This window comes from Phasianus colchicus, chromosome 24 (genome assembly GCF_987193195.1).
Source record: "Phasianus colchicus chromosome 24, bPhaCol1.hap1.1, whole genome shotgun sequence".
Taxonomy (NCBI): Eukaryota; Metazoa; Chordata; class Aves; order Galliformes; family Phasianidae; genus Phasianus; species Phasianus colchicus.
The window spans coordinates 4,531,153-4,557,572 of NC_143459.1; the positions used below are offsets into that span (position 1 = coordinate 4,531,153).

Consider the following 26,420-nt stretch of genomic DNA (forward strand, 5'->3'; position numbering starts at 1 on the left):
CCATTGCGTGGTGCAGAGTGAAGCCGACCCCTCAGCCCTCCTGCACTGCTGAGCAATGGGAACACGACAGTAGGAGGCAAACAAGGAGGCAAACATCAAATAATGCCCCATCCCTGGAGGTGTTCAAGGCCAGATTGGATGGGGCTCTGGGCAGCCTGGTCTAGCATTAGGTGGGATGGTTGGTGGCCCTGCGTGTGGCAGGGGGGTTGGAGATTCATGATCCTTGAGGTCCCTTCCAACCCTGACAATTCTGTGATTCTGTAATGGAAAAGCCTGCAGCACAGTTCATTCAGGGTGCGACCAGATGTATCTCAGCTTCCCCAATGGCCAAGCAGTCCTTTAGCTAACATCAGACAACAATCCCTGTCCTTGACACTGAGGCCGGGAATCCCACAGCCCGCTCCAACCTCGCGAATCTCTCGACGCACAGCCGCGCCATCAGTCGGCTTCAGAGTGAACGCGGCTCGCCCCGCCCCCTCTCTCCCCTCCCCTTCTCCCCATTGGCTGTTAGGCTCTCTAAGCCCCTCCCCCTCGGCGGGGGTTGGCTGGAGCTGGGGGGAGCGGGGCGGGGCGCGGCGGTCGGAGCGCGGCGGCGGCGCGGGGCGCGCGGAGTCGGCGGCGTCATGGAGACGGCGAGCGGCGGCGGCGGTTTCCCCCGGGCGCTGCCGCTGCTGCTGCTGCTGCCGGTGTTGCCGGTGTTGCCCCGCGCCGCCGCCGAGCAGGGTGAGCGCATCCCCGGTCACCGCCCGTCGGGTTGTGCGCTTCGCCTCCGGTGCGGTGCCGCTCTGTGGGTTTCCCTTTCCTTCCCGGTGCAGCCCTCGGGGATCCGCCGTGAGCTCGTTAAAAGGAACGGGATGGGGAAGGAGGGAGGGCGCGAGGTACCGCTGTATCCGCAGGGAGGGAGGAGCGGGCTGGGATGGAAGGCACGGGCGGTGCGGGGCGCAGTGCGGGCACGGCACGGCTCGCCGGGTTCCTGTTTGCTGCCAGCGAGCGACTCGTGAAACTGAGAACGTGGGCAAATGCCCCGTCCTGCCGAAAGAAAAGAGTGCGAAAAGAGTGACTTAGAAGCTGGGATGTATTATTTAAAGGAAATTCGGGCTGAGATTTTTGCGGGGTCCATCGGGCGGCAGTGGGCTCGTTAACGTGTGTTCCTTCCCGCAGTCGTCCTGATGGACTCGAAAGAATCCCAAGCGGAGCTGGGCTGGACCTCACACCCGGCCAACGGGGTAAGGGCAGCCCTGGGTGCTGCGTGGGCTTTGAGTGGGAATCCTCGGTTGTGTGGGGCTGAGAAGAGCCGGCATGGCCATGGGGGTGGTGTGGCAAGGGAGGACACCTCCCCAAAATGCACCTTGTGCTCCTATAGAGCAAATTGTCAGCAATCTGAGAGGCAGAGGGGTGAGCTCCGGTCCGTTCCCTGCAGCAGGGGCTGCTGTTGGCAAAGTCAAAGTTTGTGTTCCTCATTGCTTCAGGTTTGTTTTCCAGAAGGCAAACAGAGTGTTTAGAGGGGAAAGTGAAGCATCCTGGCGTCGTCTACCTTCCCTGGCTGTCAATCTGCAGAAGGAACACTGTTTTGGGTGCATTTAGCAAGCTGATATAAATATACCCTCAAAAAGAATTGCCTTGGGAAGTGTCAGGTCATTCTTAAAGCTTGAGTCATCAGCTTGCTCAGAATCTGTGCTGGTGACTTTGGGGAAAACCATTACACTTGCAGGCAAAGGACTCATCCTGTCCCAGCTCTAACTTCTTCAAGCAGAGAAGCTGCTGCTGGTTGAGATATTGTCACTGCACGATGGCTCTGTGTGTCCTGAATCATCCGTGCCTTTTGTGGGTGTCTCTGGGAGCTCAGATGTGGGGTGGTTCCACAGCCCTGTGACCACAGCGTGTGGTTTGGGTGGCTGAGGGATGCTCAGTACCTGTGCTGTGCTGGTCTGTAGGTGGAGAGGCAGCTGGGGGAGGCATTTATAGTGGTGGCTGTGTTCTGCTCAGGTTCTGGCTCCAGCTGCCCACAGTTCCCGAGCTCTCTCAGCCTCTATATTCTTTCCACAGTGGGAGGAAATCAGCGGCGTGGACGAGGAGTACAAACCCATCCGTACCTATCAGGTGTGCAACGTCATGGAGCCCAACCAGAACAACTGGCTGCAGACGGGTTGGATCGCCCGGCGCGACGGCCAGCGGATCTTCATCGAGCTGAAGTTCACCCTGCGGGACTGCAACAGCATCCCAGGTGTGACAGGCACCTGCAAGGAGACCTTCAACCTCTACTACGCTGAGTCCGACGCCGATTTGGGCCACAGCATCCGCGAGAGCAAACACACCAAGATTGACACCATTGCTGCCGACGAGAGCTTCACGCAGGGGGACCTGGGCGAGAGGAAGATGAAGCTGAACACAGAACTGCGGGAGATCGGGCATCTGAGCAAGCGAGGTTTCCACCTGGGCTTCCAGGATGTGGGTGCTTGCGTGGCTCTGGTCTCCGTGCGGGTTTATTACAAGAAGTGCCTCAGCACCGTGCAGAACCTGGCGGTTTTTCCAGATACGGTGGCAGAGGCAGCTTTTGCCACGTTGGTGGAGGTGAAGGGCACGTGTGTCGAGCACGCCCGGGTGGATGTGGATAACCCCCCCCGGATGCACTGCAGTGCTGAGGGAGAGTGGTTGGTGCCCGTCGGGAAGTGCCTCTGCAGCCCAGGCTTCGAGGAGAGGGACGGGAGGTGCAGAGGTAATGGGGCTGTTTGCATCTTTTTGCCTGTGGGAGCGCTGGGTGGAAGTGCCAGAGCTCTGAATACCACCAGCATTTCCCCCCAGCTTTATTTGGAGCCCTAAAATTACCCTCTGTCATGAATATCCCCGTCGCCGTGCTTTAGACGCAAGTTAATAATTTGGTGACTTTATAGCTCTCGAGGTTGCTTTTAATGACAGCTGTAAAAATGGATATAACCCTGACCTTCCCTGGGGTCTTCTTAATGAACCCAGGGCTGGGACCATTTTGGAGCAGGAGTGGTGATGGCTGTGGGTATGGGGGATGCCTGGGAGCCTGCAGGAGGTGAATGTGGGCATCCACCTGCACATCTCTGCTGACGTGTCCCTGGGGAGTGCCAGTGGGTCGTGTGAGTGGAGCAGCTTGAGCTGTCCTGGTGTGAATGGGTTTTGGTGTGAAAAAGCTCTTGTTTTCATGCATTGGGTAGCATCAGTGCTCAATCTGCAGCATGGAGCCTGCTGCCTTCAAAGCAGCACAGCCTGGGGTTGCTGGAAAGCGGGCAAAGAAGCACTGAGGCCAGGGGTTGCAAGGGCTTAAGTGCTTCAGCTCTGCAATAGGAGAGGTTTTCCAGAGGGAAAAGATGTGCTTCGATGGGACTGCTTGAGGCTTTATGGATGTGAACGGTTCTCACTTTCTCCTGAACCCGGATGGGTTTTTATGGTGCCCCAGCAGTGACTCTTCATGCGCTGCCCTCCTCTAAAAGACCTTATTAAAACTATGGGGTTGAAATCTCAGCATTGTTGACTGCTTCAGTGGCTGCGTGGCAGCTCGCCATGCTTTCCCCATCTGTTTGGAGTGGGAATTTACATAGCGAGTCCCAGAAGGCTTTTGCTAATGTTTCAGGTTTCTCTGTGTTGAATTTAAATAATTCATATTCTCTAAGGAAAAATATCTGAAGTAATTTAATGGACGTAATTAAGTTTTTCCCCCCTCGCACAGAAAGCAGGTCATTAGTCACTCTCAGCAGAGCAGCATCTTATGTCTGGTCAAATATCAGAAAACAGTTTTAAGAGTTGAAAGTTTTTTTTTGTGTGTGTGTGTCTTATTTTCTTTCTTTCTTTTTTTTTTTTTTTTAAGCTTTGAATAACTTTAGAAGATTTCTGATGAAAGCCTTTCTGGGCTGCAGAAATTGCTGTGCAAGGACAGGAGCCCTTGAATTGGAAGTGGATAAAGGGAAGGGCTGTCTGGGGATGCTCTATGCCCAGCAGTGCAGCCAGGATGCTGGGCATCAGCCTGGTGCTGCCCCTCATAACCTGTCCCATGCTTGGCAATGGGATGGCAGAAGTGCTGCAGGGCAGAGCTTAGAGGTGAAGGAAAGGCAGGGCGTCTCTGCTAGGGAAATTAGCTTTATTTCCTGCTGAATGCGGGTTTGAGTTGAATCACAAAGCCTCCTTGCTCTGGTGATTTAGGTGCTGAAATCACCCTGCTGCTGTGAGAACATTTGTATCCTCACACTGAAATTAGGAGAGATGAGAAAAGACTAATAGGATTTACGGCGCTGCTAATTAGTGCTGTGATAAAGCCAAGCCTTTTTGCTGTCCATCTTCCCACATAGCACCGTTCCTCTGAAGAAATCCCAGAGCACCCGACAGCTTTCCTGGGTTTGCACATTTCTGATGAATCATTTTGGTGATCATTGAAACGCAGCCATCTCTGGGGTGGAAGTGAGCAGCTTTAGCATCTGCTTAACATCTTCCCGCAAATAAGAGGAGAGGTTCTGTCACTGTAAATACATTTAAACTGCTTTTCTTGTCTAATATACACCTCCAGCCAGCTGCTGGCCTGTGCTTACCCTCATCTTAAAGCCTATTTCCAGCAGATGCGTGGTGGGCGGGTGGAAGGTGCTGCAGCACTGTGGGCCATCTCCTGTCCATCCCTATCTTGTTTTCAGTTGGCTTCTCAGCACTGATGTCTCTTTGCTCTTCATTTTGCCAGGTGTGAGCTGCAGCCCCTCCACGCCATTCGCTTTGCAACAGCTTCTGCGTAAATGAAACTGCCATGTGAGGGATCTCTGCCTGACGTTTGCTGTGAAGTTGTCTTTTGTGCTTCATCTTTCCCATCCAATCCCTTGTAATACCCGCAAGGAGAATTGCCACAAAGCCCAAGGTTAATATTTACCAGCCAGTTTTGTTGCAAATGAGACAACTTCAAGCAGACGTTGAATTAATATGACGGAGATCCGCTTCCAAAAATAGCTGTCAGCCACTCTTCTTTGACAGAACCGTAAATTTGTGCTGTAGTTAAGTCTCATCCATTTGTTTCCCTCTGCTTTTGACAGGAGTGGTGGGAGCTGGCGTGGAGCTGCTGGGACAGCAGTGCTGCTGTCACCTAGATGGGGCTCAGCAGCAGTGACAATCAGGTCAGGCGGTTGTGTCCCTTCTGTGCAAGTATCATATATTGCTGATGCTAATTTTAGGGAGAAAACAGTTTCTAGTGCTTTGTCTGGGTATTTAGAGTCCGTTCTCAAGTGAGTTTGGTATGGGTGGAAGGGATGGCTTTGCCCTCTGTGGTGCAGCAGGCAGAGTTGTCCTGGTGTGTCCATCCCTGGTGGTGTGCAGGGGGATGTGGGGGCTTTACAAGGTGAGCAGCTGGCTCTGTGGTCTTGAAATGCAGAGGTGAGGCGAGGGGTCAGCAGCTGCTAGAAGAACACGGTCTTTGCTACTGGCAGCTACTAGTGGTACAAAACCTAACTCATGCTGGATGCTGTGCAGTTAGCAATAAGTGAGCTCTGCTTGGATCCATCAGGATCTGCCCATTGGGGTGTCCTGATGGATCCACCAGCAGAGCAGTGCCTCTGCACCAACACCAGGTCCTGTTTGAGCCAGTTTTGATGAGAACGGATCTTATTTTGCAAAAAGCAAGGCTGCAGTAGTAGTCCTTGGATTTGATTTTCCAAAGGGATGCACTGCAATAGAGGAAATGTTCGCTGTTCTATAAAATCAGCCTTCCCCCTCTCGTCCCACCAGACCTCCCCTCTGCTCCTTGCGCTGCTGAGTGCCGTGGGCTGAGGGTGGAGGAATGCCAGCTCTGCCTTCAGCCCCTTTTTGCTGTGCACACATCTCCTGGGACTGCCACAAAGAGCTTTTGTTGGCCAGCTGCTCGTGCTGGATGGCAGCACTCATCTCTCCTCATCTTTGGGAGAAGGGAAAGAAACCATCCAGTCTCCTTGCCCAATGCAGGATGGGGATGCTGAGAGAGGAGCTGCGCCGAAGGCAAAAATCAAAATTAGTGATCCTGAGAACCACTGCAGCATCTTGTGATAGCAGTGCACTGGAATATTGCCACTGCTCAGCTGTTCACTGCCCTTCCCTGCAAGCTGTGGTGTCAGTGCATCCTTTTCCTGGCTGATTTATGTGTTCTGCCCCCCCCCCCCCCCCCAGATGTGGTGCAGCAGTCGTGTGTGACTGGGGGTGGTGGGAAGATCCTTTCCTCTGTGGCTCATGCTCCCATCAGAACGTCGTGTCTCGACAGTAGTTGAGAAATAAAAAGTTTGAGTGGGAATTAAAGAAATTTAGAGTAAAAAGTTGCAATATTCTGTGGGTTATTACAAAGATACCTCCTGAAGCCTAAGGTCTCCTTTTCCATTTAAGTCCAAAGAAGATGGATCCAAATGCTCAGCGCTTGGGGCTCCTGATTTGTTTCATCTTTTATACATTAGCTTACAAACCTGTATGCACTCCTGGAGTTTATTTTATCTCCTGACTGATGCCAGGGTATTATGCATAATAAATTTATTTTTTCTCCTGGGACTCTGCACTGAGCACCAGGCTTTCCTTTCATCCTCAGAGCATCCTGTGCTGCCTGTGGGATGCTCAGCTCTGAGGCTGGAGCTGGGCATGCTATAATGGCGTGAAATGAGGACAACACATTGAGAGGGGCTGAGAGAGTAAATCCGTGCTGCAGTTGGAGGACTAATTGGTGAGGAAATTTAGATTTGGGCTTCTTCTCTGAGTTATTGGCTTTCTTCTCCTGGGGGTTGTGTGGCTGGAGCGCTTTTTTGACCTGAGCAAAATGACTGTTTTTAAGGTATGGGGAGTGTGGCACTGAATGAATTCTGAGTATCTGCCCATCAGCAGCCCCTGGGGAACCTGCAGTGTCTTCTGGTGGATGCTGCTCTCCTTAAGTCCTGCAGACGGACCACCCCTATAAAACATGCTTTCTCTTTGGTCTCTTTTTGGAGTAATGATCAAGCTCGGAGATATTTATTATTCTGGATTGCATGTTATATTGCTGTATTATAGTGTGTCTGAAATAATTATGGCTGTGGAAATTGTGGCAGAGCCAGACACAAATTACTCTATGACACTTAATTTTAGACCAAACTACTCAGAAAATTGCAAGCATCACAGTTGGCTTGCAGCATTCTCGTCAGGCCTAAAGTCATACAGACCTGGCTGCTGGATGGACACGGTGGCTATTCTGCTGAAATGCAAAGGGAAACCCACATTGCCCCCAGCTCAGGAGGCATTGCAGGGACTCATGCACTCAGCAGGAGCAGGGTGAGCTGGAGGTGTGGGTTGGCCAGCCCTCAGCATGGGAGGAATTGGCTGGCTGTATTGGGGAGCTGTAAGGGACAGCAGTACTCAGCAGTTGGCTCCGTGGATGTGCCTGCATTAGTGTGTCCTTGAGGAAAATTCCTGCATGAGCAGCAATGAGTTTCTGCTCAGTTCTGTGGCACTGAATTCAAGTGAATGCATTCTTGGTGCTGAATGGATTTTGATATTTCAGGACTGCCTTACTAAATATACTTGGGTATTTAATTTTCCTCTAGACTAAATCGCAGAATTTAATTTCAGCTATTAAGAGCTCATTGTTGGAGATGCACAAAGATCTACCCTCTGGACACAGGTTTTCATTTCAGTACTTCTCCAATTATTTAGCGAGAACCGAAATCATAGAGTAGCGTTGTCTTAAAGGTTTCAAGGATGCTGGAAACGACAGTGGGCTGTTTGAAAGTATTACTGACAAAATGGTTATTAAAAAAGAAGTTTGCAGGAAAAAAAAATCTGTCTTTGACTTCTCCTTGAGCTGACACAGCCTGAGATGCCCATCCTGGTAGGCAGCACTGAGCGCAGAGGAGCGGAGACCCGATCCGGTGCCGCATTGATCTCTCCCTCCTGCTGACTTTGTCCCTCCTGCACGGGCACAGAGATTGCAGAAGGTCTCTTTCCCTTCCTCACAGCAGGGCTCAGTAACGGTATCGCTCGTTGCCTGCAAAGTATTGATTACAGCTTTTGCAATAAGACAAGGCAAGATTGCAAACCCAGCGTGCAAGGGAAGGCAGGAGCCTCTCTATTACCCGAGGACATTTGTTGACAAGGCTCTTTCACCAGCTCAATATACTCCCGGAACTTTACTCTGATGCTATGTTTTGCACAAGGTGCCCTGTCTGGTTTGGGGCTACCTGTCCTCATCTGTGTGTGTTTGGTGGCAGCTGTCCTTCCAGGGCGCCAGCACGATTCTGATGGGAAGAAAAAGCAATTGCAGAGCTCTGGGGGGTGATGCAGTGCTTGGAGAAGCTGGGTCTGAGCTAGAAGATGCTCTGAAGTCTGTGTCTGGGGTTTAATTTAATTACATGCTATATGAAGAGAATATTTTTGTTTGTTTGCTTTAAGCCTGCTGCTTGATAATTTCATTAGCTGCACCCGCAGCCTTGTGTGTTGTGAAATGGCAAGTAACAATGCTCTCTTCTCCACGCTTTTAGTGATGGGATGGAGTTCAGCACTGTGTCTTTTCGGGAATCTCTTCCAAGCCGAGCAACCCTGCTCTGCTGGGGCCCCATTTCCTTTTTCTGGTAAAACATGAGGGTTTTAGGGTTCCCTTTTTGGATGTCACAGCAGCCAGAGGCTCCCTGGGGCAGTCAGGGTGCAGGCAGGCATCATCCCATATCTTGCACCCACCCTGCCCACACAGATCATCTGATAAAGAAAACAGGAGAAATGATGTGCTTACATGAGCAGAAAACCCAGCTCTGTGGAGGCTGAGCTCAGGCTGCTGCCTGCTGTCTCTTCACCCTCCTGGAGAAGGTTCACTGCGCTCCTTCTTTGGAACTGGGAGGCTGGTGTGAGACCCTGAGGTCAGCCCTGGGGATGGGAACTGCTGACACCAAGTGCATCTCCACCAGCATTTCAATGAAATGTTTAGGGTGTAATAACCACTGACTTGCTCAGCTCGATAATGGCATTAAGATGGATGGAAGCTGGATGTGCCAACCTGGTCCGAGGGGTCAGCATCACTGTGGGAGACAGCAGTGTGAGCAGTTCTGTGTTTTATCCCATTTGCTGATAACAGAAAGTGAGGCAGCAGGGACTGATATGGTGCAGGCTGGGCATGTGTTGATCTGGTGGTCTGTGCTCAGAAGGGCTCCTTCATACCTTGATATGCATTATCACAGGGACGGATGTGCTGCTTCTTGGTGCTCCTGGAAATGATGTCTGCATGCACTCTGGTGAAGGTCTGCAGGGAATGGGGGATGCAGAGGAGCCCAATGCTGTGATCCACACGCAGCCCCTCCGTTTGGCAGTTCCAGCAGAGAAAATTAACGTGCGTTAGAAGAGAATGGACTTTGTCAAATACAATTTCATGACCAAAAAAAAAAAAAAAGAAAAAAAAGAAAAAAAAAAAAAGGAAAGGAATTGATTTTGGAAGACAACCAAGTTGTAGTGTTAATTACAAATGACTGTATAGGCGTTTTGGGTGAATCTGCAGGCGTTATTGATTCCTGCTGGCAAGCACACGGCTCTTCCGCCGTCTGCAGGAATTCAGCAGCATGAATAAGTTCAGCAGTGCTCGTGCATACAACGTCCTCCCTGTTTTCCCTTTGTTCTCAGAGATCTGTGAGGTGTGTGAATCACCAAGCTGGCGTGAGACAGTTGGGGTAGGAAAACCAAAAGGTAGAACTCATCAAAAGCTTTCAGGTGGGGGGCAGAAACATGCTGCTGGACTGCAAAGGAACTTTCCTTGCGGTCTGGCAAAGCTCAGTGTGATTGGAGAGGCAAAGCCACGGGCACATGTGTACACATGTGTTTCCCAGTGGTGGAGGCAGGCAGGAGGTGTTTGATGGGCTCTGTCTGATTTCTGTATTGACGCTACCTGGAAGCTGTGTGGGTTAAGTAGCTTTAGTCCTAAATCCGTGATACAGTGCAATTTCCACCTCGTATTTAATCTTCCATCTGTGCTCATCCTCTCAATATTTTATGCTAAGCTTCAGTATTTGCTAAGGTCTCAGCCCCATCCTCTCTGCAAAATGATGAGCGCTGTTTAATTAGGCACCGATAAGCTGCAGGAAATGGATTTTTGGATTCCTCAGGCCCTGCTGAGTGGCTGGGGCAATGTCAGCGAACATCTCCTAACTTGGATTTGGCTGTTCAAACCCACCCGTCCCATCTTCCCTGCTTGAGTGTGGCCAATGTTCCCATGCTTCAAAAAGAAAACAAAGGTTAAGTGAATTGTTTGAGGTAATCAGCTGTTGCAGCGATGGATGTCAACATCACACAGGCTGCCCGCCAGCTGGTAAATAGAGCTGGGGTGATTAATAACTTCATTTTACTGCTGCATGCAAAATCCTGGCCGTGCTTCACTTGAAAAGAAATGCAATCAGCTCCAAAGCTGCAGAGCTGCAGTCAGTTGTCCTGGTTGGTGCACTTAGCGAGTCGCCTCTAATCACTGTCTATCAATTAACAAGATAAAGCTGCTGGGATGCTGATGCCCCGCTGCTGATAAATCAGGGTTTCAGCCAGGGATCCCTTGCTATTTTTTAAGGTGAAACGTCTATGCCCAGCTTGCTGCTGCCTGGGGAATGCTGAGATCCGTGCTGGTGACAGAGAGGCTTCTGCAGCCCCTGGGGCCGTGGGGCAGAGTCTGGGCTGCAGCAGGAGGAGCAACAGTGTGGTTGCTGCTGGAGAGGGGGAATTAAAGTTGTCCTGTGATGGCTTAATCAGAAATCAGGCCTTTTTCGTGCCTCTCTGCATCCTTAATTGCTCCAATCTCCCTATGGCTAAGACTGTGTGTGGGAGAGGATGCTGCTTTTTGCTCTCCGTAGTCACCTGTTCATGTCCAACAGTGGGAGCAGATGTGTCTGCATGAGAAACCCATGGGGTTCTGCTGCTGGCATGCAGTGTGGTGACAAGCAGGGAGTGTGTGCCCTATTGGAGAAGTGAATGGGGAGCACAGGGAGCATCTCACGTGGGCAGCAGTGATGGAAACGGAGAGAGGCGATGAATTTGTCTGACCCACCCAGCTGCTCCTCCTCCAGGATGAGGGATTATTGGATTCCATTATTTAATAATTCAGTTGTGGTGGTACCTGAGATGCAATTGTGTACCAAACAGAGAATTTCATTCTGTAAATGGATGGCCTGATTGCTGGAGAGCTGCCACGTACCCTCTGCAAAAATGAGCACTGCAAAGTAACAGAATTGCCTATAAACTAACTGGGGACCAAGGAAAACACTTGTGGGATGAGGTGGAGAGAGGGGGAGTTCGTTTCAGAAACTGAGGTGCATCTGTGATGCATCAAATGTCGTGGGGTGCTTCTGCACTCCTTCTGGAGCATCAGAATAGGACAACCAGGGGACAAAGTTAAAAACAACAACGCATAGAAAGCCAGGAGGCTGCAGCACTGCTGTTATTGGCCGTGATTTCAGTGAAGAATTAGGCAATGTCTAAATGTTGTTTTGTCAACTTCCTTCTCCTAGCTATTAGAGACGGGGAGGAACTGCCTGAAAGATGCTTCTAATTGAAAACGCTCAATTTCCTACCATGAGATGTCAAATTTATGTGACTGCTGGGCTCGCCTTTAGCTCCGGGGGATGACAGCAGTATATTCCCTGGTTTTACTGCTCTAGTCCCATCAAGTTTGTAAACAAGATTGATTTTTCTGTTCTGCCTGACAGAGGCTACGAGCAGGAACCCGGTGCCAGCGTTGGGGCTTTGATGCTGTAATGAGAAGCTTCTCCCTGCAGAGCAGGACATGCCGTGCTCAGGGCTGGGATGACTGAGCAGGAGTGGAGCCCATGGGAGCTCAGGATGTGCCTGCAAGCACTGTATGCCAATGGCAGTCCTGTTGCCCTACGCTGTGGGCAGCACTGAAGGAAATGCAAGCTGAATGCATTGCCGCACGTATTGGTGTAACAGTAGGCTTGCTTTGATTTCTCAAATACAAAGGGGAGGCTGGAAGTTTTGGAGGTAGTTTGAACACCCACTGTTGTTTTTTTTTTGTGTTATCTAGTGCCTGAAGTAGGGGAAGACATTTATGTGTGTTGCATACTGCCTCTATGTTGGTCAGCATTATCTGGTCCTGGAGGTGTGCTGGGAACTGGGAGAGGAAAAGGCAAAGCTGTAGACTGTCCAGTCCCACTAGTTTTTAAGGCTTTTCTTTTCTGATTCTCCATTTTTACCACTCTTCATCTTTAGTATGGAAAAGCAACGCTGAGTCCACATCTATTGCTCAGAGAGGTTGTGGGTGCTCCATCCCAGGAGGTGTTCAAAACCAGGATGGATGGGGCCATGGGCAACCTGGTCCAGTACCATATCTGGAGGTTGGTGGCTCTGCCTGTGGCAGGGGGCTGGAACTTAATGATCCTTAGGGTCCCTTCCAACCCAAGCCATTCTATGATTGGCAAATTCTGATTTTCATTCCAGATACCAGGAAACCCCTTGCTTGAGCACAACTGGAATAGGCTTAGGGTGGCCAAACCTGCTGCTTTCTATCTGCTTGCACTGTGTGACAGAGACCTTGTGTGGAAAGGAGCAACCCACCCCCAGTCACAGCAAGATGGATTTCTTTAACGGCAGTGAAATAATGTCCCCTGTAAACTTTCACCCATTTTCAGCATCCCATGCAAGTCTTCTCTGCCCCGGTGCCTTGCCTGGTGCTTTATCCTCAGATCACAGCCAGAGCTGCCAGTTTTGTGTCATGCGAAAAAGTAATGAACCGGAGTGCACTGGAATAATCTTCATTAAAAGGAACAGTCTCAGCAGCCAACTCCTTAAAAGTGATGAGAGAGGGGACTGCGCTCGGGGAGCTGTTTGTGTGGGGACTTCACAAGGCTGCATGCTCAGGGAGCTGATGGAGGGGCAGCAGGCAGCAGCCCCACATCAAGAAGATGAAGCCAAGCGGAATGTATTTGTTAGCAGGCTGCTGCTTTTTCAGATGTTGTTTTAGGGCTAAAGTGAAGCTATTGTGAACTGCTCTGTGGGGTTTTACAGCCTGTTTTTTTTTGTTGTTGTTGTTGTTTCGTGTGAAGTAATGTGTCTTTCATGCAGAAGTAGCTCCTAGGTGTCCTGCTGGGGTTGGTAGGTTGGTACACTGTGCTGTCTGTGGTCATGATCAAGCAATTCCTCGACCAGCGGATGAAAAACTTTCTTGTTTGAATATCAAAGACGCTTTCCAAAGGGTAAAGGCAGCCTGTGTACAGCCTGTAAAAGTAAATTGCTGCTGCTGCTGTTTGACTTCAGTACATACCCCACTGCCTGCAGTGACTGCTGTCAATCTGCAGTGATGGCACCACGGCTGCCAGCACATGGCCTCGTGTGCAGCTTTGTAGTTCTGGTGCCCAATGAGTTCTCCAGCTTCTTGATCTGCCCTTTTTGGGTTGGTGCTAAGTCTTGCACTTCCTTTTGCACTGCTCACCTGGCGCTGACCACTAAACTGTGTTTTCTGTATCGCACATTTTTCTGCAGCCACCTCCTCCTCCAAATCCCTCTATAGCTTCCAGCATCTCTCTAGCTGATGTCCTGCCAATAGCTGTCATTCTTTCAGTGCCTCCATAGCCCACTGAAAGGGTCCCACAGCCCTGGGAGCCAGAACCAAGTGACAGCATCAAAATATCCATTCTGGGTCAAACCAAATGGACATCTTCCTTGATGCCAGGATCCCAGCAAGGAGTTTGGAGGGTGATGTCTTCTGGCCAGCAACAGGCAGAGGAAGCCCAGGGAGCTGGATGCTACCAGCTGTAGCCCTGTTCAGTTTGTGGTATTCTTTCAATAACTCCCTTTCTCTCTTTCCAGCATGCCTTCCAGGATTTTACAAGCTCTCCCTCCGCCTCCCTCTCTGCTCTCCTTGCCCTGAGCACAGCTTCACGCATGAGGAAGCCTCCACCTTCTGCTCCTGCCAGAAGAACTACTCCAGGTCCCCATCAGATCCTCTGTCTGCTTCCTGCACGCGTATGTCTCACTGAAACAGTGGCTTTGTAGCACCAAGGAGGGCTGGGCCTGGGAGGGCGGTGGGCTCTCCTTGTTCCACGGGGGTGTGAGGTTCAATACATCCCACGTGTGATCAGGCTTGCAGGCACTCACTGGTAAAACTAGGGCGGTTAGTTGTTCAATGTAGTTTGCTGATTTTAATTAGTTGGCCTCTAGTTAATTGGATTGGACCTCAGCTCCTTCAGTGATGGATGGGGTAGAAGTGCCTGCTTGGCAGTGAGAAGCTCAGGCATGGGTTGGACGGCAGGGAGAGGTGCTGTGGGTGCTCCTCACACCTTGTGTGAGCTGTGGCTGGCTGGCTGTGGGAGGTTCTCCAAAAAGAAGCCCACCGTGCAGACTTATGTCCTGCGAGCTGCCATGGGGCTGCTGCCTGAACACGAGCCTTGTTCCACCACCACCTCCATCCCCAAATGGGACCCCTGAGCAACCTCATGCCCATGGCTACCCTTCTCCTCCTAGGCCCACCATCTGCCCCAAGGGACCTGGTGTACAGCCTGCGCCGTTCCTCGCTGGTGCTGCGTTGGAGCGCTCCTGCCGACGCTGGCGGCCGCAGCGATCTGACCTACAGCCTGTGGTGCAGCCGCTGCCCGGCGCCGCGGGGAGGCTGTGAGCAGTGTGGCAATGGTGTGGGCTTCGTGCCGCAGCAGACGGGACTGGTGGAGCGCACCGTCACGCTGGTCAACCTGCTGCCCCACGCCAACTACACCATCCGCGTGGTGGCCCTCAATGGCGTTTCGGCCGGCAGCCCGCTGGCAGGGCAGCCCTACGCTGAGGTCAACGTCTCCACTGGGCTTGCAGGTACTGGTGGGGGTGGGGATGTGATGTGTGCTGCGGGTTCCTGGCTCGTTTGTGGCACCTGCTGCTCTCCTCGATCCCAAAGGCACTCTGGGGAGTGGCTGGGGACAACCTGGGCTGGGAGTCACAACTCCTTCGAGCAGCTGTAGGATGGGTTTGCAGCTCGTGGAAAGCATATTCAAAGAGATGCGCTTGTGAAGCCACTTACGAAAGGACTCTTTGAATATTGGCTATCCTTTGGAAACAAAAATTATTTTATCTCTTTTCTGTGCTGGTCCACAGCAAGATTTTTGACTGTAATTATCTACTTTATCGTAGAATAGAATCATAGAATACATTCACAGTATGGCTTGTGTTGGAAGGGACCTTAAAGCCTGTCTAGTTCCAAGTGCTCCCTGGGCTGGCTGCCCTCTCAAGGTCACATCTGTGGCCTTGGGCACTGTTGTGGAAATGCTAAATCATGACCTGAAACAGTGATGGAGCACCTGGTGAGAAGGCAGGGCCTGCCCAGGGGAACTCAGGTGCGTGCAATGCAGCTGAGTGACTGAAGGGGTGGAGCCAGGATCCACCCTTTCCCAGACCTCATTTAAGGGTTGGCAGTGGAGGTGAGGGTATCTCTTGCTGGAGATCCTTGCCTACTTGAGGCCTTCCAAAGATAAGCAGCTCTTTTCTTTCGTTTCTACACCTGTGGCTGCTGCATTTGGGCTTGTTCTTGTTTGCTGTAGTCAAAGATTTTGCCACCCTGCTATTACCATCCCATTACAGTATTACAGGCACCTCCAGGGATGGGCACCGCAGCTCTCAACCCTCTGAGCATCCTTATGGTCTCCTCTGGACCCATTCCAACAGCTCTGCTCTAGGCTTGAGTTCCCTTAGCACGAGGGGAAGCTGCTGTCTGTGGTCCTGGGGTTGCTCTATGCTCAGCTGTTGGCCATGCAGCACTGCCTTGTTGTGTCCTTGTCTGCTCCTCTGTGGCTACGTTATTAATTTGCATGAAAGCCCTTTGCCAAGCCACGGTTAATGGAGACAGATGATCCTCACATACCTCTTGGCAGGAATTGGCCAACAATTTCATCAGAAAGGATTAAACTTTGATCTTGTTATAAATAATTTTCCCACCGCTTGATCAAATGGTTTTGCCTGTGTTGTTGCTCTCTCTCCTATCCTAATTTCTGTGAATCTGCTCGGTGGATGCTGTGCCACAGACCACCCTTAGCAGAGGTGTCACTCCTCGTTAGAGCTGTGGCTGCTCAGGGAGGAATTTAATGCTGGGAAGAGGTGTCACAAAGCTCAGGTTAGTCCTGAGCCAGCAGCACGTGTGCTGGGGAGGGTGGGAGTTTAATTATATCTGATAATGAGAGGTCGCTGCAGAGGTTCCCATGTGGGTGGTGGGGCAGAGCCTGAGGCAGGAGGTCCCTGTGCTCCATAGGGAACACAGCAACAAGTCCATGATGCTAGCCTGTGCTGAATCTGTAAGTCTGTTCAATGCAAGTTTTCATTTTGGTAAGTGGGAATCTCACTCCCTTACTCCACGCTGCATACTCCTGAAGGAATTGAAGTATGCATAAAGAATATGGCATAATTAATCTTGTAATCTGCTCAAAATCAGTGTCTCTTGTCGAGCTGTCAAGCCTCCGGATGCAGATGGTGGCACAGATTTAGCTGAGCAGCTGAGGTTCAGGAAGCTGCTTGAAACCCTCGAGTGTTTTGCTTCTGAAGGTGTCCCTGCCCAGACTGGAACTGCTCCCCGTGTGCTGGGGCCCCTTTGTTCAAATCCATCACCAAAGTGCTGAGTGGGGCCAGAGATAAGCAGAGAGCAAGGCCTCAGGGATGCCTGGAGCAGAGGCAGCTCCTTTTGTGGCTGCGATATGATGGTCTTGGGGATGTCTTTGGCAGCATCAGGAAAGCTCTGGCTGGAGATATGCAGATTCAGAGGAAAAATTAAACAAAGAAACAAGACCCTATTTAGCTGTCAGATCCCAGCTCCTCTAAATATAGCTTTAAGTGCATCTTTCACACTGCCCTTCCCCTTCAGCATTCACAAGAGGGAATTAGCAGTTGCTCATTGTATTTGTGAGGAAAAAGAGAAGATGCTGTTTAGTCTGCAGGAGGCAAAATTAATATCGTGTTTTTTCTAATCTGGCCCCAGCGTGGGACTAAACAAAAGTGTTTGAGGAGCGAACGGAGCTGTTTACCTGCAGGAGCAGATCAACATCAGCTATGTAAATGTACAATGTGGGACAATGTCATTTATATTCCTGGCAGGGATCAGCTCCTGTCTTAAAGGGCTTTTAAATCTGTTGCAGATTAATAATGCAGCCAGTGGCGGAATGCATTCTGCTCTCTGAGACTGGGAAGTGCTTTTTTTGCTGAATGAGGTGCTTTGAAGCAGCTGCTCTGCGTGCACATTGCTGCTGCTCCCTTGGCTTCCCCACACTTTGCTGCTTGCAGCGGTGGCATTGGAGCCTTGCAGCAGCTTGAGTGTGGGCTGTCTTGGAAGTTTCCTGCTCCATGAGACTCTCAGTGCTTTGCTATGTGCTTAGGCTCTTCCGACTGCTGGGCACCTCAGATGCTGGATCTGCAGCTCACGCTGCCGGTTCACAGGAATTAACAGGTGCAAATTGCTGCTTCTGCTCTGCTGAGTGACCCTGCAGTCGGTTGGGCTTTGTCTTGGCTCTATCACAGCAGCTGATTGCACTAATCAGGGCCCTGGGGTGACTGATTGCACTGTGGGATGGAGAAGCAAAGTGATTTGCAGCAGAGCAGAGCTGCTCTCCATCAGCTGTAGCATCTCCCTGTGTCTGTGCACCTTGAGCTCTGCCCAGGTGGAGATCTCTCACTCCTGTGCTCCGACTCCATCTCTCCTCACTGTCTCTGACTCTGTGCATCACCTTCACCACCAGCTGTAGGTTTTTGGCAGCACTCATCTCCTGAGCCTGATGTGCCTGCTGTCTGCTGCTCACAGGGAGCGATGCTGAATTACTGTGTAATTAATGGGTATAAAATGGACACTTAAACTGAGGAATTCAAGCTCATTTCTTAATACCAAGATCAGTCAATGGGCTGCAAACCCATCGTCCATCTGTCCTCAGAGCATCCACGCCCCCTCTGGATGCCTGCTTAGGGGTGCTCAGGGCACAGCACCTTTGTGCCATCACTGCTGCCCCACCAGTTAATGGAGAGAAGCACACCCACATGCAATGGAGTGGAGTTTATAAAACCAGGCTGAGCGCTGAATAATTTAAAGTTTGCTTTTTTCAGAATAGAGACAGCGTTAGGGAAGCTTAAAATATTGATGGGAAACAGTTGTGGTTTTTTTTTTTTTTTCTTTTCCCACAGTGTGAAATGCTTTATAGTCTGTGTGATTTTCTTTAATCCCTTTTAAGCATGGTGAAGGCTGGTGCTCGCTTTGCTGGCATGCTCCACGTGTGCTGCTCTCCAACGAGGCACTCGGCGGGCATGATTTCTCCTGATGGCTTTGTTAACAGTCAGGAGAGCTTGTTCATGCTTTCTCAGTCTGTTTGCTGGATTCAGAGATACAGGCAGACATCTGTGCGATATCTTATTGATGGGGATCATATAGCACAGCAAGGAGCACTTAGCTCCGTTTACAGGAGCAAAGCCCTGGCTGGCTTTGGGAGCGTGCACCAGCAGGGCTGCTGCCAGCCTTCTTGTTTTGCTTTGTGCTCCTCCTCCTTTATGCATGAACGATTTGATAAGCCCTTAAAGGTCAGCTCTAGGGCCGGTGTTGTGGACTCAGAGGGTTATTCTTTAAAATGGCAACCCACATTGAGGCAGTGGGGGGTTAGCAGTGTGCAAGGGCTGAGCCTGATGCCCTCGGAATGCCCAGCTGCGTTCTGCATCCTCGTGCTCTCAGAAGAAGCTGAGAGGACTTGGAATCAAGGAGCAAATCATCATGAATAAAACATCAGCAGGACGTTCTTCTGCAGTGGAGATTAATGAGCTAAGTCATAAATACAAAATTTCACAGATACTTAAGTTTACTTTCCAGGGATTTGTTCCTCTCGGCAGGAGTCCTGGTGGAGCAGTCAGGGCTCAGCGCGTGTCCTGGTTTGATGGAGAAGCAGCACGGGCTGGGAGCAGCCAATTCCCTGCACAGCTTTCCCTGTGCTGCCGTGTGCAGGTGTTGAATTGGTCGCTGCAGACTCTTCACTGTGGTGTGTTCCTTGGCCTGGGGAAGTTGAGCTTTCTGATCAATCCAGAATGAGGAGCTCCAGCAGAAGCATTTTTCACATTATGTTTTCCCTACTAAAACATTTCTTGTCTGTCTTTAAGAGCATCAGAGCCACTGCTGTCATAGCATCTCCCACCTCCTCCCTGCTGCTGCCCAGTGCGTGATGGGTGCTGCCTGTGGGCTGAGCATCACAGCAGTGCTGCTCCTGGCTCAGGGGGAGCATTGCTTCTTTAGTGAGCTCCTGTGATGCAGCTGGAGCTGCTGGAGCACCTGCAGTACATTTGCTAGTCTGGCATTGGGATGAACTGTAGCTATTCTGGGCAGGATGTGGCATGGTGAAAGCAGGACTAGCTGCCACGTGCATCCTATGCAGGGAGGTGAGCTAACCAGGAGCAGAAATGCCAGGAAGGACGGTTCAGCATGCAGTGCGTGCTGATCAGAAATAACCAGGCAGCTTCTGGAGCACGGCTCAAGTGCTGGCAGCAGGCAGGGCGGGCAGCTCTGCCTGATTCCCAGTGTTGGGATGGGATGGGATGGTGAGACGGGGCAGCACTGGGGGGCTCAATGTGTCCTGCAGCTCCCACACACCATTAGCAGCAGGCACAGAGCACCTGACCCCTGCAGCACTGTGGCAGAGGGTGCAATCGGGGCTTTTTGCTTCTTTTAGGACAGAGCCTTGCTAGCTGACCAGATCACAAAGCAGTTGTATTTTGGATGATCACCAGCTTGGAGTTTGCCCTGTTTCAGTCCTGATTCAGAGAGAGGAAACCACAAACTGCACAAGATGAATGCTCTTCAGCCATTCAGATTATTAAAAGCTTTTACTTTGGCATCAGAGGACAAAAGCAGAAACAAAGTGACCACGAATGTGAGGACAGTGGTAAAACCCCCTCTAACTCATGATCTCCTAGCTATTAATGTGGCTGTTGGTAACTGCAGTGCCCCAGACTTGCTGGCAGGGTCCCCAGGTGGGCAGGCTCTGCTGTGGGGTGGCTGCTGGGGGCTTAGAGGGATGCTCTGCCTCAGCCATCACCCCCTGCTTTCCCCTCTGCCTTTCCAGTGCCAACTCCTGTCACTGACATCCGCACTGATAAAGTCGAGCAGAAGAGCATCTCCTTGTCGTGGCAGGAGCCAGGCTTCCCAACCAACAGCACCGAGTACGAGGTCAAGTACTATGAGAAGGTATGGCTCTGGGGATGTTCCTCAGCACCCCATGGCTGAGTGGTGGGAAATAAGGGATGTGAATGCATGGGGAGAGTTTTACTGGCACCTGAGAGTGGCAGAAGCGCTTCCAGTGGGTGCTTGTAAAGTCTTTTCCTCTCCACCAGCCTTATGAAATCTGCTTATGTAAGTTTTTGGAAATTTGGGTTGTTTGGAGGGTTTATTTTAATTAGGGTGGTTTTTTTTTTTTTTTTTGGTCCCATCTGTTCAGCAAGATTTCTTCCAGTCCTAATGTTGACATCTCCCTGGGAAGAGGAGCGAAGCCAATAATTTCCATTCATTCATTCTTTGGATGGACTTTTTTTCAAGAATAGTAGAAGTCTGAGGTTTGGGTGCTTGCCATCACCCAGCTAGACAGGAACTATAAACCATGCAGTGCTTCCTGAGCTGTGATGAGGTGACACCTATGTTCATAGCCTGCTCTCTTGGGAAGTTTTGGACCAGTGGTCTTTGGTTTAGGATCAAGTGCCACCAGCCCCAGACTTCAGTAAGCTGTGAGTGGCCTTGCGCGCTGGAGAGCCCACCAGCAAACATTCCTGTGACAGCCTCTTAATTCAAAAAATAGCTGTTATTTGACAGACACAGCGGGATGAGAATTTTAGAAGAGATACCAGTGGGCAGAGAGCAGAGACAAAGCTCTAAATCAAAATAAATGCATTTTATGACACAGTTCCGCAAATTACCTTATCTGCGTGTGCTCAGGCTCGTTATGAAACTGATTGCATGTCAAGCAAACTGTGCAGGTGACACGTTGGCATTCTGTATTTAGTAACAAGCTACCTTGAAGCTGATTCATATTAATGTGATTTTCAGCATCTGATAGATTTGAAAGGAGGAATCTGTGGGGGAGGGCGAATGCTGAGAGTAATACGGTAATTCCTTTGCAAATGGGCTGCAGCAACAAGATACTCAGGGTACGTGCAACGAGGAGACATCCTGCTTGGGTGGAGAATTTAAACTATAGTTTAGCAATTACTCGCTGGAATGAGGCTCTTGATGCTGACAGGAAAATCAACTTGGTTCCTAATCTGCACTTTTAAAGCCATACTTTACCTATGGAGATTCAAGGGGAGGAGTGCATCCAGCAGAAAATCCTTTTGGTGGTGCCATCCCCAGCCTTGAATGCATACTGAGCCGTGGGTGCTGTGCTTGATGCCACCTCCCTTTGTCACACAGAGGAATCTGCAGGTTGTTGGGCAGGTGGATAGGATCCCAAGGAGCCGTGCTGGGGTCCTCCCCACCACTCTGCCCTCTGCCTGTCTTCATAGCGCCTTGTCTGATTCTAGCTGCCATTTCATGTGACCTATCCATGAAATTTCAATGGCCAAAAGATCAGGTAAGAGTTTCCTTTCTGGTGAAGGCTGCATGTTTGCTGGGTTGTGGTGGTGAGAGCTGATGGGAGGGTGGGGGCACGGCTGTGACAGTGGGATTCTGGTGCAGCCGTTGGTCCCTTTCAACCTCAAGCAACTCTTTATTTCACAGGATCAAAGAGATCGAAGTTACTCAACTGTGAAAACCACCTCAACAGCCGTGACAGTCAATAATCTGAAGCCTGGCACCCTCTATATTTTCCAAATCCGGACATCTTCCTCGCAGGACTATGGCAACTACAGCCCCAGCATTGAAGTGGAGACATTGGCTGACTGTGAGTCTTGCATGCGAAGGCTGAATCTCAGAGCAGGTGCTTCCCAGGACTTAGAATCATAGAATGGCTTGAGTTGGAAGGGACTTCGAGGATCACGAAGCTCCAACCCCCTGCTGCATGCAGGGCCTCCAACCTCCACATTTAATACTAGACCAGGCTGCCTAGGACCCCATCCTTGAACACCTCCAGAGACGGAGCATCCACAGCTTCTCTGGGCAGCCTATTCCAGGCTTATTTTTAGTTGCATTGTCCCGTTTGCCAGTGCTTTCTCCCTTCTCTTTTCCTTCTCTTTCCCCTCTCCCCCCCCTTTTTTTTTTTTAAAGTTCATTCTATTGGGAATAGAATGGGAAGCACTGGAAGGGAGCACGGTGTAGTGGCAGTGGGGACAACGATCTGTAGGGGCAGCTGCCTCAGGGGACAGGAGCAGTTCAGAGACAGCCCTGGCCCTGGGTGCCTGCTCAAACATGGGGCAGCTGCCTCCACTCTCTGCCCCCTGGCTCCCAGGCACTTCTCCATCCTGTGTTGGATTGAGTCAGCCAGCATCGGTGTTATTTGCTGGGTTTTACTTTTCACAGTTTCCATTCATAACTATAGTCCAGAAGCATCTTATTTCACTGACTAAAAGTGGGCTTGGAGAGATGGTAGGGTTTCAGTTTAATAACCCACCCTGGCTGGAAATGAAAGCCCTGAGATGGCTGGCTCAGTACGACTCGCACAGATTGTGTTTAACAGGGCTTTAAATTGCATCCATTTACCACACAGAAGACATTTTTGGAATGAATTGAAGCCAATGAAAATTTTATATAGAATGTAGCTTTCTAAATACCCCTGTTTGCAAAAGCAGGAAGGGGGAAGGATGAATGGAAAACAGTGGGTTAGCCATCAATTTTAAATTGTCGTTTCCCTCCCCCCTCCCCCTTACTAAGCTGGATCCTTTGCTCAGTATTAAGTGGTGTCCTGACCCAGGGTGTGAATTGTTGGGAGGATGGGGAGAAGCAGCCTGGCACTGCAGGTGGGTCATCCCCAGCCTTACTGGAGGACACAAGCTGGTGCAGAGATGTGTGGGATGTGGGACGTGCCCCAGGCATGATGCTGATGGCTCTGCTTCCCTCCTGGCAGTGACAGTGGCCTCAAATGAGCAAAATCCTGTCCTAATCATCATAGTGGTGGCCATCGCAGGGCTGACGGTGCTGGTGTCCATGGTGGTCGGCATGATGGTCTGGAGGAGGTGAGCGGGTTGGTGGCTGTCCAAAGCTGTTCCTTGAACCACAGACTCATAGAATGTCATCCAGTTCCAACCCTCTTGCCTTGGGCTGGCTGCTCCCACCAGCTTAGGCTGCCCAGGGCTCCATCCATCGCCTCAGGCAACTCCAGGGATGGGGCACCCACAACTCGCTGGGCAGCATGGCTCTAAGCATGAGCACTGGGCTCTGTTGACTTTTGTGCCCCATGGGAGGCTGTCCCAGGCAATGACACGTATCCTAATTCTCATTGCAGGCAGTGTGGGTACAGCAAAGCCAGCCAGGATGGAGACGAGGAGCTTTACTTCCACTGTAAGTGCAGTCTGGCCAGCACGGTTAGTATGGCCAGTGGGGTCCCTGTATTTACTGCAATTAATTGCTATTAATTACCCAACTCTCCACCACGCAGCCCTGACCCTTTAATGTTAAGTGTTCCCACTCACATTACCCAGCACAGGGCTGGGCACAGCAATGCTCTCTGTGGGCAGTGGGGCTCAGCAGCTCCCATTCTCTAGCAGGGCACTGGTGTGCCTATGGGGTGGGGATGCTCTTGGCGATCCCTGGGTCACATGAATTATTACATCAGCTTTTCACAAATGGCTGTGGGAGAACACAGTGTTGTTTTTTGGGGCTATTCCTGGTGACTGAGCAGCAGTAATTTTATAGATGAGGAAATTCCAATGTTGGAATGGATGAGTTTCTTCAATGCCTGCTCAGCACACACAGGCTCTTCTGCTCCCTGGAGCATTTCAGGTGCCCACGTGCTGTTGGGATGCACTGGGGCTTCTCTCTCCTGATCTTGATGCTGCCCATGAGGGGTTTCTGTGCAGAGCAGAGCCAGGTGAGCACGGCGTCGCTCTTGTTAGCTTTGTGTATTTCCCTCCTTTGCTGCAGTTAAAATACCGACCAGGAGGACATACATTGACCCGGACACTTGTGAAGATCCCATGCAGGCTGTGCACCTCTTTGCCAAAGAGCTGGATAATGCCAGTATTAAAATCGAGAGGATCATCGGGACAGGCAGGTTTCCCCTATGGCCTTTAGCACTGTGTCCCTATGCATCATCCCCTGCTTGGCCACTGCCTGCCAGTGCTGTCCTGCGCAGCTCCTCACCCTCCATCCTCATCATCCCTTCCCACAGCTCTGGACATGGGGGTTGGTGTGTTGTCCTGCAGCTGGATTTCCCCTTCTGCTTTGTTTTGCTGTGGCACTACGTACAGCCAACAGAGTGAGGCGTGCACCAGAGGCATCAGCAGTGATCTGCATCTGGGCAGGCTGACAGCAGCGCAGGAGCTATTTATAAATATGTGAACTTAATGATTTATTGATTTTCATCACCCTCAGAGCCTAAAACTTAAAAGCAAATTAAAATCCCCACGCTGGGCCCTAGAGCTTTAGCTGCTAATGTGCACCAGAACATGGGAAACACGATTATTCTTTGTCATTTTTTTTTTTATTCCCTAAAGATAAATTCAGCTGCAGAGAAAGAAGAGCTGGGGTGGGGGGGCTTGCCCCTCCAGCTCTGAGGGCAGTGATGAAAGGAGCAGCAGAAGTCATCTGGGTGCTGCTGGGCCTGCAGTCCCACATCACTTCCAGAAACAGATCGGTGTTTGAGAAGATCAAGAAAGAAATTAGTCGGGGAGATGTTTAAATATAAAGAATTTAAGAGTGCATTAGTCTCGCTGCTGACCTAACAAGCACCTGGCTTTCAGATCGATAAAGCTTTTCAGATCTACTCTTTTTTTTTTTTTTTTTTTTTTTTTTTTGCTGTAAAGCCAATATTGGCCTTTTGCTATGAGTTAGGTAGCTCCTGTTTCTGAGCACATGGCTGTGAGAAGCAGGGTGCTCAGTCCCAGGTGCTGCTTGGATGCTCCAGGTCCTGCTGTACTTTTTTGCTGCACAAAGCAGAGCTATGCTTGGATGCAGAAGGGGCTGGAGCCAGAGAGTGTAAGCGTGGTGGCTGGGGGTTGATCTTCTCCTTGAGAAATGCCCAGTATGCCCTTGAGCAGAGCATTGTGAGAACGTAGCTTGGAGACTGAGAAAGAAGAGGCATTGCGTTTGTGTTTATTAGTGTCACATGCTGATGCAGAACTTGTGTGGGGTCAGGAAAGGCAGCACAGAGGACGACAGGGGGAAAGCTGCATCCAGGCAGGGCTCCATGCATGGTTTAAGGTCTGGCAAATCCTCTGGTTGATGATGGGAAGGTCTGTTTTGTGTGCACAGTGAGACTCCTGGCTTGTGCTGGAGAGCTGCACAGTGTGTTCCCAAAACAAAGGAGGTAACTCCTACAGGGAAATCCTTCAGGACAGCTGCCCTCTGCTTCGCAGTGGGTGCTGTAAGCTGTCCTTAGAGCACACTGTGACAGCATCACCCTTGCACAGCGCTGTTCCTTCCTTCACAGTCTGCAGATAACAAAGGTCTGGTGCAGTGATGTGCGAGCTATGGCAAGGGGCCCTCTGGAAACGTGGGGATGTTCCAGTGGGGATCCTGCTTACCCTCTCTGTGCCATACAGGAGAGTTTGGAGAGATCTGCCGAGGCTGCCTGAAGCTGCCCAGCAAGCGGGAGCTGCCGGTGGCCATCCAGACACTGAGGGCTGGCTGTTCTGCCAAGCAGCAGCGCTGTTTCCTGGCCAAGGCGTGCACCATGGGTCAGTTCGACCACACCAACGTCATCCGACTGGAGGGAGTCATCACCAGAGGTAAAGGGGATGCATGGGGCAGTGATGGGTTTGTGCTTCCTGGAGGGACCGAGCAAAACCCACCTCTGTGCTGCGTTATCATCCTGTTTGTATCTGTTGGCAAGTGCTGGCTGTTGCAGTGCGTTTGCAAGGGATTTCTGTGTAGGATGGCATTTTCATTTCAATTGTTACATGCATGCGTGTGTGTGTGTGTATGTAAACCTTTTTTCAGTATGTTTTTCAGTATGTTCAACCGAAGGTGGCTTTACCATTTGTCCTCTCATTTTCAGCCCCCAAATCCCAGTTTGCTCCTTCCTCATTTTGGAGAGTGAGGTTGCAGAGTGTGGAAGCCCTGCCCTGCCTGCATGCTGTGCTGTGGCTCCTCCAGCAGCCTGCAGAGCTCAGGGGTCATGCAGTCACCCTGTGTGCAATGCCCTTCGTACAGGGCTGATCCAACATCTTTGCAGGAGGCACAACGTCAGCACTGCCTGATGAAGGCACTATGTGCAAACCAGTCTGTAGTTTTACCATGCAAGGCATTTCTGCACCTTTCTTTTCTTTTTCCCAACCATGTTCCCATGTAGCAGGAGTGTCTCTGCGTAGTGGCAGCTGTGCTGCTGACCCGCAGTGCCCTGCACAGCACAATGCCAATGGTCTCTGGAACTCCATCAGCGTGGAAATGATGG

The 26,420-nt window shown here is 50.8% G+C and overlaps 1 protein-coding gene across 2 annotated transcripts in view; it reads left to right on the forward strand.

Moving 5' to 3' along the window:
• The first annotated feature begins 623 nt into the window (after positions 1-623).
• EPHA10 (EPH receptor A10) overlaps positions 624-26,420 on the forward strand; it is a 34,245-nt gene continuing 8,448 nt past the window's right edge. Inside the window, exons 1-11 of one of the 2 annotated variants that reach the window (XM_090123788.1) lie at positions 624-723; positions 1,162-1,226; positions 2,047-2,716; positions 13,765-13,920; positions 14,419-14,757; positions 20,010-20,131; positions 21,653-21,815; positions 22,935-23,043; positions 23,313-23,368; positions 23,951-24,076; positions 25,570-25,755. In XM_090123788.1, coding sequence (XP_089979914.1) covers positions 624-723; positions 1,162-1,226; positions 2,047-2,716; positions 13,765-13,920; positions 14,419-14,757; positions 20,010-20,131; positions 21,653-21,815; positions 22,935-23,043; positions 23,313-23,368; positions 23,951-24,076; positions 25,570-25,755 — 2,092 coding nt within the window. Of the gene's footprint in view, positions 788-1,161; positions 1,227-2,046; positions 2,717-13,764; positions 13,921-14,418; positions 14,758-20,009; positions 20,132-21,652; positions 21,816-22,934; positions 23,044-23,312; positions 23,369-23,950; positions 24,077-25,569; positions 25,756-26,420 lie in introns of both variants that reach the window. The other variant, XM_090123789.1, reaches the window with a different exon arrangement.